Source organism: Tiliqua scincoides, chromosome 4 (assembly GCF_035046505.1).
Source record: "Tiliqua scincoides isolate rTilSci1 chromosome 4, rTilSci1.hap2, whole genome shotgun sequence".
NCBI classification, from domain to species: domain Eukaryota; kingdom Metazoa; phylum Chordata; class Lepidosauria; order Squamata; family Scincidae; genus Tiliqua; species Tiliqua scincoides.
Genome location: NC_089824.1, coordinates 52,497,211 through 52,512,114, shown reverse-complemented (window position 1 = coordinate 52,512,114; position 14,904 = coordinate 52,497,211). Strand labels below are relative to the sequence as shown.

Sequence of the window (14,904 nt, the reverse complement as noted above, 5' to 3'; positions counted from 1 at the left end):
AAGAAAGAAAAGAACCCTGAGGGGTAATCTGAGAGTTAAAGAAAACTGGAGGATTTATTCAGCTAATAACAATGGTCCAAATTTATTTGTAGAAAAAAAGAGAATACGTATGGAATTGATAAATATGAATTAGAATGTATTAAAATATAGCTGGAAATGTAAACGTGTGGAAGAATTGTTTTATATGTGGTTATTATGTCAAAGAAAAAAAGTGTAATTAGATTGGAGAATTAGATTGGAGTTGAAATAGCTGAGGTGATAATTTTGGTAATTAGATTATTTTGTTTTAATATTAATGAGCAATTGCAGTTAGTTTACGCTTGGTAGAAAGTGAATATTTAGAAAATATAGTATAGGGCATTAGGGAAAATTTATTGTATATTATATAAATAAATGGATAAATCAATAAGAGGTAGAAATAGATGAGTAAGTAGATTAGGAGATATAGTATGATTAATTAGTAATGGTATATGGTATTTAGCACTCCTAAATGTATGTTATATGTTTGTGTGTGTTAATAAAATAAATAATTTTTTAAAAAAAGCTGAAATAGAAAGCTCATTTATTATGAAGCAAGTGCTACTGAACTTACTGTTGAGTAAATATGCCCAGTAGCTTGTTGTAAATGCAAGTCCTAGGAAGGGAGCCACAGCAACAAATTTGTGAATATACTTGTAAACAAGCTCAACTCAACATTTCCGACACAGAATCTCTATACAGTACTTGATTCTTCTGGTGGGATGAGAGTGTAAAACAAACTGGGCTTAGAGCATGCCTACAGTACATGGTGTTCCATCAATCCAATCTTACATCAACCGCTTTGTGAACTTTTTGTTGAAAAGTGGTATATAAATACTGTTAATAAATAAATAAATAAATAAATAAATAAATAAATAAATAAATAATTTCATGCCATCAGCCATGCACTGTGACCTGCTGGCGTTTTTCACACGCACACTCAGATTTCTGCAGTATTAGGTAGGTAGCAAAAACAAGAGGGTTCCTGAGTTCCTTATGAGCTGTCATGCAAAGTTGGGGGAGCCACTGCATTCGACTTGAATGGGCAAGTCTTTGTTACAACTTGGGGCTATCTAACAATTATGTTAGATAATAAAAGATATTCTATCAGATAGCAAGTTCGATACTTGGGTATACGACCGCAAATCTCAAAGTGCCAACATCCTGCAACATGGATACAACTATACAGTCCTGTATTTGACACATCTGCTTAGGGCCCAATTCTATCCCAATTTCTAGTACTGATGCAGCTGCAACACAACCCCAAGGTAAAGGAACAAACATTTCCTTATCTTGAAAAGGCCTCTGTGACTGCACCCCGACACACACCCCATTGGAACAGTTGCATCAGCACTGGAAAGATGGATAGGACTGGGACCCGAAGTCTCTTATGTAGCTCTTTCCTCCAATAAGGAAACCCTGCAATAACAGCAGAACACTTTGCAAAGCAGAGGTCAGGATTCAGGGACACTTCTACTAAAGTTTAAATAATATCAGTCTGGTAGGAGGCCAAAGACAACAATAGTGCAAGTGCAGAAGCAGGCTGTTAGTTTCTAAAAAAATCACAAGCAGTTCCATGTTGCCACATGCAGATTAAAGGTTATTTTTTTTAATCAAAGCAATCAGTTTTTAAGAAGATGTTTTAAATCTTCTGTGTGTATTTGTTAATTTATTATGGCCATGTCTATCAACTTACACCATTTTGAATACTTTTTTTTAATAACACAAGTGTATCACTGATAGGAACAGGACAAGTAAGATAGGGTGGGTTATTTTAATTTCATATTGACAGCAAAGCAGAACAACATCTCCCCACAGTTTGGACTACAGCAACTTCCACAAGAGGGAAACTGTCATTCCGACAAGCAGCACTGAAGTCTCTCTCTGTCTCTCTCTCACACACACACACACACACACACACACACACACACAGAGCAAAAGAGAAATTTGATTACTGAAGGCCAAGGCAAAGCCAATATACCTTGCCAGAAAGGCTTTCCTGTTTGTGCTGTAAATCTGTAGCTCCAATGTAATAAACTTGATAGATGGGTCTAAGCAGATAATTGTTTATTTTGTGGTTGTATTTAACTGCTTGAATAAATACTATAATGCTTTTCAAGGAGTTTAAAATAAAAGAATGACCACTTCCAAATTGAATTCAGATACATTTTTTTAAAAAACAAAACTCAAAGTTTAAATATAAATATCTTTGCTTAACAGCAGACCATGGTTTCCAAGTCTTCATGATGGTAAAAAAAAAAAAAAAAAGATTAAAGAATGTTATTTTTAAGTTTCACAATTACGTATGCATTTAGTTACCCATTAACACAGAATTGGTTAAAATCTGAAGCTCCAATTCAACTCCAAAGACATCTTAGTATGTTTTACCTTCACTGAGTCCTCTGGCTCAGGGGCCACTTTCACTGCCACTTCCCACCGTTCTTGGGTTTCTTTGTCTTTAGCATATAGTAGGAATTCTGTAGGTCCCGGAGAAAGCTGAAAGCTTCTGGCGGCATACACCACACCATCTTGGCCCACTCTAAAATCTGCTGGTGCACCGCTTTCAAAATGAACTTCCCTGCTTCTTTCGCAGCTCCTGAACTGCACTGCAAACACACAAAACAAAGCAGCATTAAAAAATCCACATTCCAGTTCAACTAGCTGCAGAAAGCTAAAACTAGGCCAATACCATCTTTCTCCAATAGTAAAAGAAGACTGTTTCCAAGGACGAGATACAGCTTGCAACCTTTTGTTGTATTTCAGTTAAATGAATTAAAAAACACGTTCATAAATAAGAGTAAGAAAGAAACTAAACCTCCCAACACACACACCCCATTTTACAAAATAAGGACTGTTAACTGAATTTCAGTAAATATCCATGTGTACAATCCCCAGAAAAGTGTTTTCTGCTGTCCTGCTGAATTAATGAATGTTGTAAAAGTGTCCTTTGCTTAGCAGTTGTAGTTTCTCATTCAATTCAATGGAAGCTCTTTATAAGAGCTGTTTCTGCTGAACTGGGTCCAATAAAATACTGATCATCCCACCCTAATTAGTGAAACTCAAACAAGATCTTAGATAGTCCCTTGAACAGGTGTTTACTCCTACACAACTTCAGGACAGACATCAGTCTAGAACAGCGTTTCCCAAACTGTGGATTGGGACCCACTGGGGAGTTGCAACCTGATTTTTGGTGGGTTGTGTAGCACCCAGCAGAGCCTCCAAGGAAAACAGTGGGATGGAAAGGATCAAGTAACTAAAGGCCTCTAAAGCCCTGAGACTATTCAAAAAGCAGCTAATTAGCTATTTAGAGCTATATATAGCTCTATATGATTACTTGAAAATAAATAAATAAATACTTTCTAGATCCCCTTTTTTAAAAAAACTGTCTCTTAAACCTACTGGTGGGTCCCAATACAGTGTCATTTTAAAAAGTGGGTCCTGATGCTAAAAAGTTTGGGTTCTAGATAATGTTGCATCTGTATGCACAAATTTTGTGTATCGCATAAGAATAAGCAAACAAATATAAGCAAAAAGTGTTTAAAATACTGACAACCATATAGTTTGTGGACTTCAAAACTGCAATCTCAAGGGAAATACATGTAAGTATCAAATGCTGATCATTTTGATGTGTGTGTGTTGGGTAATTATGGATACAGGAAACGTATCTTCCCTTTGAAGAGTCCAGGGCCAGATGACTTAAGTTCATGAAAATGGTTCCACCAGCTGATTGGAGCTTTCAATACTTTCTTTTCTTGAAACACTGACCCCATTACTATGGCACAAACTGCTTTTTAAATAGTTATCTAAAGTAAGTTGCCATAAAATATGGGAAGGGGACAGCTGTTTGAGAAAAAACAAGCCTGAGGATTCTTTGGTCTCATGGAAGTTTGCTGCATTGAGGCCGCAGGCACCTCAAGTTAACACGGAACTTCTTTCAAATATAACTGTAGAATGAATACTTGACCTTTTTATATGAACCAACAAAAATGAGTACTAGGATATCCAGTACTGATAAATGGATCACAAAAGAACTGACACTTTGTATAGTATTTCACTAACAGCACAATCCTCTCTTGTGCTGAAACGGGCAGGCCAGGAGGCCTGCATTGTATCCAGTGCAAGATAGGGGCCAGAAGTGGCTCAGCCGGAGGTAAGGGGAAACTCTTTCCCGTACCCCCAGGTTAGCCACCGCAGCTCCAATGAGTCTCCTCGGACTTGCACCATCTCTAGAGGTGGCATAAATCTGAGGATACTGCTCAGGATTGGGGGCTAGGATCCGGCATATCTGCCAAGTTGCAGCCCTGTATCCCATTCCCTGTCCACCCACCCTGGACACTGCCCTATGCCCGCCCCAGAATGCCTCCCTCCTGCCACCTCCTCGCTCTCCCCAGATACTTGTGTCGGCCATGCTCGGCCAATGCAAGCCTCTCTGTCAAAGTCAGCGCGGAGGCTGGATTCAGCTGCTGTGGGCCAGTGCGCGTCCCTGCTGACTCTCGAGGAGGCGCAAACATGCCTTAGGGCATATTTGCAACTCTCCTGGGCCAGCACAAGGGACTTGCACAGGCTCAAGGGTGCCTTAGGATCGTGCCCTAACTTTATGTTCTGAGAGGGAGCACTGTCATTCGATAGCAAATCACCTAATAATGGATCCTTTTAATTAGAAATGCCAGGGATTGAACCTGAAACCTTCAGTATGCAAGGCATAAGCTCTGGCACTGAGCGGAGGTCTCTTTCTAAGGAACTGTGGTAGATTCTTTGGGTACAAGATATCCCGTCAGGATATCTCAATTAAACAATGTGTTTGGTCCCATCAAACCTGTGATTCCACATTTGTACTACGGACAAAGTCAAAGTCATTATGAAAATGGAGGAAACAAATCTGAATGAATAAGCCATAGAGTTGTGCATTAGAGCTGAACCAAAACAGTATTTGTAGTTTCATTCAAGTTCGGACAAGCTCAGAAACTGCACAGTTCTCTTCCTCCCAAGTGTGAGGAACTTCCTTCAGCTGTTAACTGCGGGTGAATGCAGGGGCAGCAAAGTTCCCTATCGCCTTAAAAATCTGTAGCTTTTATGAAGCTCTGCCTGTGACTAGTGTCCTGGACTTGGATAAAAAGCAGAAACTTTCAAAGTTCATGAGATCCACTTAGCTTTTAAATAATAGGTTCCCTCCCTTGAACATGTAAATTTCAATATGAAAACGAAATTCAACTTCATCTCAACTCTATTCTATATGTCATGTGAAGATGGCCTCTTCCAGGGTCCTTTGTGAACTTCTACTTGCATAATGGAGGATTCCTAACACAAAATCAAACTGAAAGACAAGCAACAGGAGCCAGCAAGAAACATGATTCGATTACTGTAAAAAAGCAGACATAAATATGAAATTTACACAAATTCGCAATACTAGATAGTTTCTCCTTCTTCCCACTGTCCTTTCATAATGTGTGAAATAACCACTTTTGTGCACAGGCTTGAGGGTAGGTGTGGGGCCTCATAATATAGGATACCATTTCAATAGCCTTTAATTGGAAGATATGTACTAGTGTTACTTATTGGACCTCAAAAGAAGCAGATTTTTTTGACCAATCTCTCTCAATGTATCTGAATTGGGAAGGGAAAAAGCGAAGCTGGTGCCTTCCTCACTGATATTCTTCCTTCAGGCAACTGAATGCTATGAAATTAAATGAAAATGGCTCTTTTTTTGACAGCCGCTTGCTGAAAATGTATAAAATTGTCAGTACCCTGGCCGAATTATTCTCCTCTGCTAGGAATACCCATTAACACAAATTATACTGATGTATATAACTACCCATAATTAAATTTTCCAAACAGAGCACATATTGTGCTGTAGGTAGTTTTATCTTCATTGCATGGCTATTAGCGTTGTAAATATCATTTTGATCAGTTAGCCTAACATATTTCAAGCTCACTAAGGGAGAAATAATAATTATCACTGTCCAATTAGTATTATTGATCAGATTTTGAAGACCCACTGAGAAAGCAGTTTTTCTAAGTGAAACAGACATTGTGAATGCTAATATTTTTTTCCTGAAACTCATTCAAAAGTATTAGTATATTATTCACAGCTTTCTAACATGTAACATTTATTTTAAGATATATTATGTTTTATACATTCTTCAAAAAGTTTTTTTTTATGAGAAACATTGGCAATTTAGTAAACTTGGGTAAACCAAAGCATAAAAATCATCTCAGTTATGCTACTGATCTTTATAAGCAGTACTCCAATACTTTATAAGCAGTACTCCAGTATACTTCCAATTAAAAACTTTACAAGCTAATGAAATCAGGACATAATTTAAGATATTATTTTAATGTGCTTTTTTTTTTTTAACTCCGTGCTTTATCATTACTTGCTTTAGGTCATTATCTGGCAAGGTGTCCTCTTTAAATGTAACATTTGAAAGTACTGCAGTTCATTCAGGAGCTCAAGATTTCAGGAGATGACACATTAATCACAGTAATAGCATATTTATATCTATTTTCTGTTCAGAGTGCTTCACCAACATAATAAATACAACAGCCCCGTAAGGTGGTGTGGTATTTTGATCCAAGTATGAACATAGGACAGAGGGAGAGGTAAGAAGCTGACCGAACTGTGGCCTCTATAGGTGGCGCAGATCCAAGTAGCCTGGAGCTATCCCGCGCTGCCCAGGAACTGGGACAGAATCCGAAATGTGCCTGGTCCTGCCCTCTCTCTCCCGCCACCTGCCCATGGGCGTGCCCGCCACCTGCCCTCCCTGCCCCAAAATGACTGGGCTGCCATTGTCGTGCCACTGGGCTGGACTGGGCTGCCACTGTTGTAGGTTTGAAGAGACTCAGGTTACAATCCTTTCCACACTTACTTGGGAGTAAGCCCCATTAACTATAATGGGACTTACTTCTGAGTAGATAGGTATAGGATTGGGCTGCCAGGGAGCATATCCAGGCCTGGAAGGAGGGATAGGATCTTGAATACATAGCTCCTGTAGAGATCCACCTCCTCCTGCCCCCAGCCTGGCCTGATCTCTGCCCTGAATTGCCTCCAAATGACTCCAGCCAAGGTTCTGTGGCCAACTGTGGAGCTTACCAGCTCCCATGCTGTTGGCAGTGGACCACAAATGATGGAGTGGCAGCTGCGCCTGCAGCCCCAGCTTTATGTTGGCATATTTATTTATTTATTAGATTTGTCTTCCGCCTCTCTCCCTGAAGGGCACCCAAGGTGGCTCACGTGTTCCGCCAGTGTAAGGCCAGCATAGGATTGGGTCCTAAGAATGGGGAAAAGTACAAACTAATTTATTCAACTACACAAAGAAAACTATGCTCCTGACTCTTTGTGATATTATTCAAGATTCTTCCATTAATTCTTTCATGGAGTGAATGAAACCGTATGTACTGAGCTGTAAGGCACAAAAACCGAAGTAGTAGGCATGCAATCTCATTTAGAGTACACTAGAGAACTAAACCATTTACACTCGTACCTAGTGATATGAATAATTCATAACAGCTGTAAAATTCAGCTCTAATCTCACGTACCTTACCAGTAATCTTCAATTAACCAGCCTCATTTATCAGGCAATTAAAGCATATGTCCAACAACTCTATTATCATGTTGTATCTCACGTTTATATTTTAATTTTTTTTCCTGTTCCCACACTTTTTTTATCCCTTTTGCTTGCAATCCTGATGCCACGTTGCATTACTTGCCTTGTTGGAGTGGGGTGAGGTGTGGAAGATTGCTGTCTGAGAAGGACAAAAGGAATGTCTGTATATTTCTTTGTATTGTGTTCAATGACTTTTAAACTAGGACAACATGAATGAATTCTGGTGTTCTAATGGCAACACACAGTAATGGTGTTTAAAAAAGAAAAAACAGCCAGTCTAGCTAGTTACCAAAAAACAATGACATGAAAACCTATTACAGAGTAATATATCTGGTTGAGAAGAGGTGGGAGCATGATGGACACAGGACTGGGGATAATTCACCATGTGCCATCCTCAGGATATCACTTACCATTAAGACAGTGACGGCCCAATCCCATGCATATTTACTCAGAAGTCCCATTGTGTTCAGTGGGACTTACTCCCAGGAAAGTATGTACAAGATTGTAGTCTTACAGTCCAATCCTATGCAAGATTAGGCTGTTCAATGTAGGGCTCTGCAACAGCGGAAGAAACTTTTGATGTCACAAAATGGCTGCAAATGGAGAGCGCAGCACATCATTGGTGACCATTTAAGGAGCTGTCGCTGGGGCTGCCTACACCAACAGGTAAGGCCATGGCAGGAACAGGGAGGGAGCACAGTAGGGAGTGGATCCAGTGCCAAAGGGGCATACCGCATCCTATTCCCTCTAGCAGCAGCCTCCCCATCCACTTTGTCTCCACGGGCTTGCACTTGCAAAATTGCTAGGGAACATCTGAGGAGATCCATTGTTGGTCAGGAATTTTATACAGGGGTAAGGGGATTTAAATCCGGCTGGATACAGGGAACCTGATTTGGTGCAACTGCACCAGCAGGGGAGAAGAACAGGACTGGGCTCTTAGGTGGATAGGTTGATAAATCAGGCATATTCAATATTTATGTCAGAATGCCAGATGCAAGGGAGGGTACCAGGATGCAGGTCTCTTGTTATCAGGTGTGCTCCCTGGGGCATTTGGTGGGCCGCTGTGAGATACAGGAAGCTGGACTAGATGGGCCTATGGCCTGATCCAGTGGGGCTGTTCTTATGTTCTTAATAATCTGGTACCACCTAGACCCTGAAGGTGCCAGATAACCACAGACGCTGATAATATATTTACTGATGTATTTTGTTATATAAACCACTTTGTGAACTACTTTCTACTAAAAAGCAGTATATAAATGATGATGATGATGATGATGATGATGGACGTCTACTGAATCTACATTTCAATATGTACTACATATGTGTTTTCTGTGAAACTTTTATAGATGCTAGAACATCAGCATTCAATCCGATGTACAGGATGCATGAGGATCATATGATGTATGATCTGCTTTGGATAATATACTAAAATCATATGTCAGAGTCACAGCATCAAAGACAGATTAACATGTCCCCCTCCTCCTTTCAGTCTTTTTTGACAGTTTCATTAAATAATTTTTAATGTAATAATTTAAAACATATTTTAAAATCATGAAGGGTTTTGAATACTGCATTTGGCAGGCAAGAAACTGTTTATTGGAAAATATAGCTTAAATGCGACATATAGCTTAAATATAGCTTAAATGGAAAATATAGCTTAAATCTCTGCGCATGAACTGGAGGTTGTCCATGACTTTGTGTACCTTGGTTCAACGATCTCCGACACTCTTTCTCTCGATACTGAGCTAAACAAACGCATCGGTAAAGCAGCTACTACGTTTTCCAGACTCACAAAGAGAGTCTGGTCCAACAAGAAGCTGACAGAACATACCAAGATCCAGGTCTACAGAGCTTGTGTCCTGAGTACACTTCTGTACTGCAGCGAGTCATGGACTCTCCGCTCACAACAGGAGAGGAAACTGAACACTTTCCATATGCGCTGCCTCCGGCGCATTCTCGGCATCACCTGGCAGGACAAAGTTCCTAACAACACAGTCCTGGAACGTGCTGGAATCCCTAGCATGTATGCACTACGGAAACAGAGATGCCTGCGTTGGCTCGGTCATGTTGTGAGAATGGATGATGGCCGGATCCCAAAGGATCTCCTCTATGGAGAACTCGTGCAAGGAAAGCGCCCTACAGGTAGACCACAGCTGCGATACAAGGACATCTGCAAGAGGGATCTGAAGGCCTTAGGGATGGACCTCAACAAGTGGGAAACCCTGGCCTCTGAGCGGCCCGCTTGGAGGCAGGCTGTGCAGCATGGCCTTTCCCAGTTTGAAGAGACACTTTGCCAGCAGTCTGAGGCTAAGAGGCAAAGAAGGAAGGCCCATAGCCAGGGAGACAGACCAGGGACAGACTGCACTTGCTCCCGGTGTGGAAGGGATTGTCATTCCCAGATTGGCCTTTTCAGCCACACTAGACGCTGTTCCAGAACCACCTTTCAGAGCGCGATACCATAGTCTTTCGAGACTGAAGGTTGCCAATAGCTTAAATGATATTTGAGAGAGGGGCTCTCTGAGGTATCTTGGTTACAGAAAGCTGAAGTTGCTTTGCGCAAACTACTGTATGTTCTACTAGGTTCTTGGATTCGTTGTCCCAGTTTTTGAAACTTGGAATAATTTCTTAAGGCTAAATTCTCATGCTGTGTTAAAGCAATTTCATAATACACAATGCTACACGATGCTACGATCGTACAATGTCGTGAAAATGTGTCAAGTAGATATAGTAGATCAAATGTTTAAGAAATGTCATGGTAATTCAACGCATGGTTTTATTTTCAAATGTAACTGAAATCTGTATGCATTAATTCATCTTGCTTGTAAAACTATGTATTTGCAAAGGGAATATTGACGTGTATAGTTTTATTTTTCAAAAGTGCATTTTCAGCTACTTATTAGTTGGGGGAGGAAAGGTGAAAACTTACTGTTAAAGCATGCTTAGCAACCAATTTTTAGAAGCAAATTTTATATTCTATGCTACTTTTCCTCATCCCTGAACTAATTAAATCAATATAAGTGGTCTATTTTTAAAGCTACCTGTAAAGGAAAGTACTATCACAAGAATGTTCAATTCTGATATTTACAGTGAATGCCATCTACACATCTTTCCTAAAACATGCCACCTAGTTCCACTCCCCATAATCCTCTTTGCTCATTGAACAAAGTCATCATAGGCACGCCAGAAAGAAAACAGGGATAAAGTTCTATCTGCTTGATAAAAATGCCTATGCAGCTTTTCAAAACTGGAATAGCGGCCGTCAGCAAAACTAAGATTTGGTATCTCAAACACAACCCAAATTACATCTGATTCACTGATCCTTTTCAATTCCTGCCCCTACCATTCACTGACACGAAATCTTCCTGAGCGGTGACATTTCTTTTGTCTTCATTTTAGCGGAAAAATGTAACAGAAAGGAGTAAGCATCTTAGGGGAAGGAGATAATGCTTGTATTTAGATGAGTGCTTTTGTTTTTTTAATGCAGACATAGTACAGAGATTCCAGCATTCTTTGCCGTGTTCTGTTTATTTAATAAACAGATGGTAAGTATAAGTCTGTATAGTCTTGCAGAACTCTGCAAGAATGTTTTTTTAAACCAGCAAAGCAGAAAGAAGACAAAAAGCATGAAGTTTTATTTACTGTAAATTTTTATCCTTGGGGGATGAAGGAGGATAGTTAGCATTCTTCTGGAGACCCCTCCAATCTAACCAAGAGAAAGGTCAGAGTTCCACATTGACTCAGACTGAAATTTATAAAAAAAGGAACTCTTCAAATGGGAAAACACTGAAACAGTAACATCCCAACATGGAGAAACTGAAAAAAGAAGTTGGACAACAAGAAAGAAAGATGAAGAATATCCCAGAAATTGCTACCTACTGCCTTACATGTAGCCAATTGTCCAGAAAAATGAGCTAATCCCTCCAATATAATCAGTGAATGGGGGATAACATAACAGTACTCAGTGGGCAGGCATTAAGATGTAAGAAATTCTTACCTGGGAAGAACTTGCTGGAGGACCATTCCAGCCAGAGGCAAAGTCTGTCAAAGCAGATGGATCAACTTAATAATACTTCACGAATGTGAAGGTTGCTACCTGACAAATCTTGTCAATGGGCAAGTTGCCTCTGAAAGCCACTGACATACAGCTCCTCTTAGGAAAGGTGCCATCATGTTCTGTAGCAGCGTTTTCTAGAGAGTGCCATATACTGACTCTGTATAGAGAGACACCCTAACTATAACATGACTATAATGGTGATTAGGCTGGTTGTTTAACCCTTGATGTAGCCTAATCTTCTCTGCCAGTTTCGTGAACCACCAAAAATTGAGTCGTGACCCGCTAATGGGCCAGAGATTCACAGTTTGAGAACAGCTGCCCTACACCTTCTGGAATCAATATTGGAAGGCAACTTCTGCCCCAAACTCTAATCAGAAAGATAGACAGACAAAGCTTATAATGCTCTAGAACAGAGGCCTCCAAACCCCTGGCCCTTGGGTCAGATCCAGCACACTGGCTTTAGCCTTACCATTCCAAACCACAGCGTCCAGTTTTCAAAGCTGATCTTTGCACAAACTCATGCTAGGCAGCCACTTCCCCCCAGAAATTAGGGCACAGAGCCTTCTGGGGCAATGGTCAGTGGAAGTGACAGCCCAGGACAAGTTTGGGAAAAGACTGGCTGCAAAAACTAGAAGCTGCAGCATGGAACAGTAAGGCTTTTCCTAGGCTGTGACTAGGCTAATCTTGGTTGCATGCTGTGGGCCAGTTTGGAGACCTGTCCAGATAGAAATGAGGGTTCTACATACATTAAATACATACCAGCTCTTCTGAGAATGAACTGGATTCAGGTAAACTTTTAGAGCAGAATTGTGGTCATGGGTACTCAAATGAAGTTTCAGCTTGCAAAGTGATTGAATTCATAAGGAAGAATCACTCCCTTTAAGAATCTACATACATACAAAGACATACTGCCCTTTTCCCCAAATTCAAGGATGCCTTTAAGGGCCACCACTTGTTTAATCATTTTTGGTGCTCAGCTCCCTAGAAATGTCTTGCAAAACATCAACATACAGTAGATGGAACATCCTTATGACCCAAGTGGTGTTTCTGCTTCTAGTTCAGGGAGACCTTCCATGCAGAATCATATTAGTATATTTGCGACTAGATGTCAAAGGTTAGGCAGAATAGCCTTCAAGAAAACAGTCTTTGCTATTTCCATCTAGCATCCAGGGTGTTTAAATGAAATATATCTGGATGTAGGTGCAGGTCTTAGAGCCCGAATCTATGCATGTCTACTCTGAAGTAACTCCCATTATAGTCAATGGGGCTTACTCCCAGGAAAGTGTGAATAGGATTGTAGCCTCAGTTAGTAGATGTTGTAGCGGAAAGCATATCCACAGTTACAATGCCAATGTAAAGATGGAATTGATCACTCAAATTCACAAGGATATTGTCAAGGGTTTGAAGTTCTTTCACAGGTTGTTTCCACTCACTTCTTGGGACCTCAGGAACCCTTCACTCCAAAAGATTACCACTAAAATTGGAGCTATCACCACAACGACCAAATGTTGCTTTTAATTCATCAAGCAAACTAGTAGTTTTGGAATTTTATGGTCAGTAAACCCAGAGATGTTAACTATGAGTGCTGTTGCCTCCGGCTACGATAATCTGAGAACCTATATAACCTCAGGGATTGTAAGGTGCTCATGATGCAGAACTGTATAATAAAGTTCTAATGGTGGATGAACTACACTGGGGACTGAACAGGGGAGTGTGTCCCTGCTGGTCCTCTCAGCAGCTTTCAACACCACTGACCAACTGTGTCCTCCATGGGCATAAGAACATAAGAACATTAGAACAGCCCCACTGGATCAGGCCATAGGCCCATCTAGTCCAGCTTCCTGTATCTCACAGCGGCCCACCAAATGCCCCAGGGAGCACACCAGATAACAAGAAACCTCATCCTGGTGCCCTCCCTTGCATCTGGCATTCTGACATAACCCATTTCTAAAATCAGGAGGTTGCGCATACACATCATGGCTTGTACCCCGTAATGGATTTTTCCTCCAGAAACTTGTCCAATTCCCTTTTAAAGGCGTCTAGGCTAGACGGCAGCACCACATCCTGTGGCAAGGAGTTCCACAGACCGACCACACACTGAGTAAAGAAATATTTTCTTTTGTCTATCCTAACCAGCCCAACACTCAATTTTAGTGGATGTCCCCTGGTTCTGGTATTATGTGAGAGTGTAAAGAGCATGTCCCTATCCACTCTGTCCATCCCCTGCATAATTTTGTATGTCTCAATCATGTCCCCCCTCAGGCGTCTCTTTTCTAGGCTGAAGAGGCCCAAACGCCGTAGCCTTTCCTCATAAGGAAGGTGCCCCAGCCCCGTAATCATCTTAGTCGCTCTCTTTTGCACCTTTTCCATTTCCACTATGTCTTTTTTGAGATGCGGCAACCAGAACTGGACACAATACTCCAGGTGTGGCCTTACCATAGATTTGTACAACGGCATTATAATATTAGCCGTTTTGTTCTCAATACCCTTCCTAATGATCCCAAGCATAAAATTGGCCTTCTTCACTGCCACCGCACATTGGGTCGACACTTTCATCGACCTGTCCACCACCACCCCAAAAACTCTCTCCTGATCTGTCACAGACAGCTCAGAACCCATCAGCCTATATCTAAAGTTTTGATTTTTTGCCCCAATGTGCATGACTTTACACTTACTGACATTGAAGCGCATCTGCCATTTTGCTGCCCATTCTGCCAGTCTGGAGAGATCCTTCTGGAGCTCCTCACAATCACTTCTGGTCTTTACCACTCGGAAAAGTTTGGTGTCATCTGCAAACTTAGCCACTTCACTGCTCAACCCTGTCTCCAGGTCATTTATGAAGAGGTTGAAAAGCACCGGTCCCAGGACAGATCCTTGGGGCACACCGCTTTTCACCTCTCTCCATTGTGAAAATTGCCCATTGACACCCACTCTCTGCTTCCTGGCCTCCAACTAGTTCTCAATCCATGAGAGGACCTGTCCTCTAATTCCCTGACTGCGGAGTTTTTTCAGTAGCCTTTGGTGAGGGACCGTGTCAAACGCCTTCTGAAAGTCCAGATATATAATGTCCACGGGTTCTCCCAAATCCACATGCCTATTGACCTTTTCAAAGAATTCTATAAGGTTCGTGAGGCAAGACTTACCCTTACAGAAGCCTGACTCTCCCTCAGCAAGGCCTGTTCATCTATTTGTTTTGAGATCCTATCTTTGATGAGGCATTCCACCATC

The 14,904-nt window shown here is 41.1% G+C and overlaps 1 protein-coding gene across 1 annotated transcript in view; it reads right to left on the bottom strand.

The window, feature by feature from the left end:
- The window catches only part of CDH2 (cadherin 2), a 159,082-nt gene that overhangs the window by 48,755 nt on the left and 95,423 nt on the right, over positions 1-14,904 (bottom strand). Inside the window, exon 3 of the mRNA XM_066624299.1 lies at positions 2,407-2,624. Coding sequence (XP_066480396.1) covers positions 2,407-2,624 — 218 coding nt within the window. The remainder of the gene's footprint in view (positions 1-2,406; positions 2,625-14,904) is intronic.